The 1229-nt window shown below is 29.0% G+C and overlaps 1 protein-coding gene across 1 annotated transcript in view; it reads left to right on the top strand.

The window, feature by feature from the left end:
- Window positions 1–1025, top strand: part of LOC108693594 (galectin-8-like) — a 221579-nt gene extending 220554 nt beyond the window's left edge. The window contains exon 7 of the mRNA XM_018202630.1: window positions 878–1025. Within this exon, the coding sequence (XP_018058119.1) occupies window positions 878–1025 (148 nt within the window). The remainder of the gene's footprint in view (window positions 1–877) is intronic.
- Window positions 1026–1229: the final 204 nt, after the last annotated feature.

The raw sequence follows: 1229 nt of genomic DNA, 5'->3' as shown, positions 1-1229 counted from the left end.
ATATATATATATATATATATGTACATATATACTAAATTGTTAGCTATTTAAACTGCGCGCCGAATTGGTTTTTCGGACTTACAAACGCAATTAAACTATTGGAATAATATCACAAATTAAATTGACAAACAAATTTTGATGTTCAATTCAGTATCATATTAGAAGGAGGTAATGTGCTAAAAAACTTTAAATAAATTTATTGCGAAAAATATTATCTCGGCCAGGACTTGAACTCGGATCTTTTGTATTAGCGTCCTAAGCCATTAGATCACCGACTTTGAGTGGCAGCTTGAGCAAGACCTCGGTGGTCTAATGACTTAGAACGCTCGTACGGAATATAAAAGATCCGAGTTCAAATCCTAGCCGAAGTAATATTTTTCGCAATAAATTTATTTAAAGTTTTTTAGCACATTAACATCCTTCTAATATGATATTGAATTGAATATCAAAATTTGCTTATTAATTTAATTTGTGATATTATTCCAGTAGTTTAATTTCGTTTGTAAGTCTGGAAAACCAATTCGGCGCGTAGTTTAAATAGCTAAAAATTTGGTATACATGCATGTACATATATTTTAGGCATTAAAAATCTAGCTTCGACCGTTATAGCCTTGGATATTCTTACTTACAGTTAGTATTTATTATATTATAGTTTTAACAAAATCATTTATTATTATAAAATATCTTTCAAAAAAGATTATAGGAATGTTGTTGTAAGCTTTTAAAAAAAAATAAACATTTCAAAAAAAAATATTTCAAACTTACAAATGTTCCTGCATTATTAAAATTATATTTCATGCTGTAATACTTCCTACAAGAATTCATACCATAAAGATATTGTTTACTTTCCATGATAACAGATACATATATTTGATAGCATTCGCTGTGAATATGAAGGATACACGATATGGCTAGCTAACAAGATGATCGGCGAATTTAAACACAAATTGGAATCATCCAACGCGGATACTTTACGAATCTCTGGTGACGTTGTGCTTTATCAACTTAGTATGAGTTATACTTAAAGAATTGATGAATTACGAACGATATTTGATAATTAAAGGTAAAGAAGATGAACGTTAGAATATAGAAGTTGGTGAGATTTGATGCTTTGTAAATTGTTTTCAAACATGTAAAACACAAATGTATATGAAATATTTTCGATAAAAGCTAGACTGTAATAGCAGAACCCTGCTTAAAAAGTCCGATAGAATCGTGTTTTTGGTTCA

This window comes from Atta colombica, unplaced genomic scaffold, assembly GCF_001594045.1.
Source record: "Atta colombica isolate Treedump-2 unplaced genomic scaffold, Acol1.0 scaffold94, whole genome shotgun sequence".
In the NCBI taxonomy this organism is placed as follows: domain Eukaryota; kingdom Metazoa; phylum Arthropoda; class Insecta; order Hymenoptera; family Formicidae; genus Atta; species Atta colombica.
This window is presented reverse-complemented; position numbering and strand designations above follow the sequence as displayed.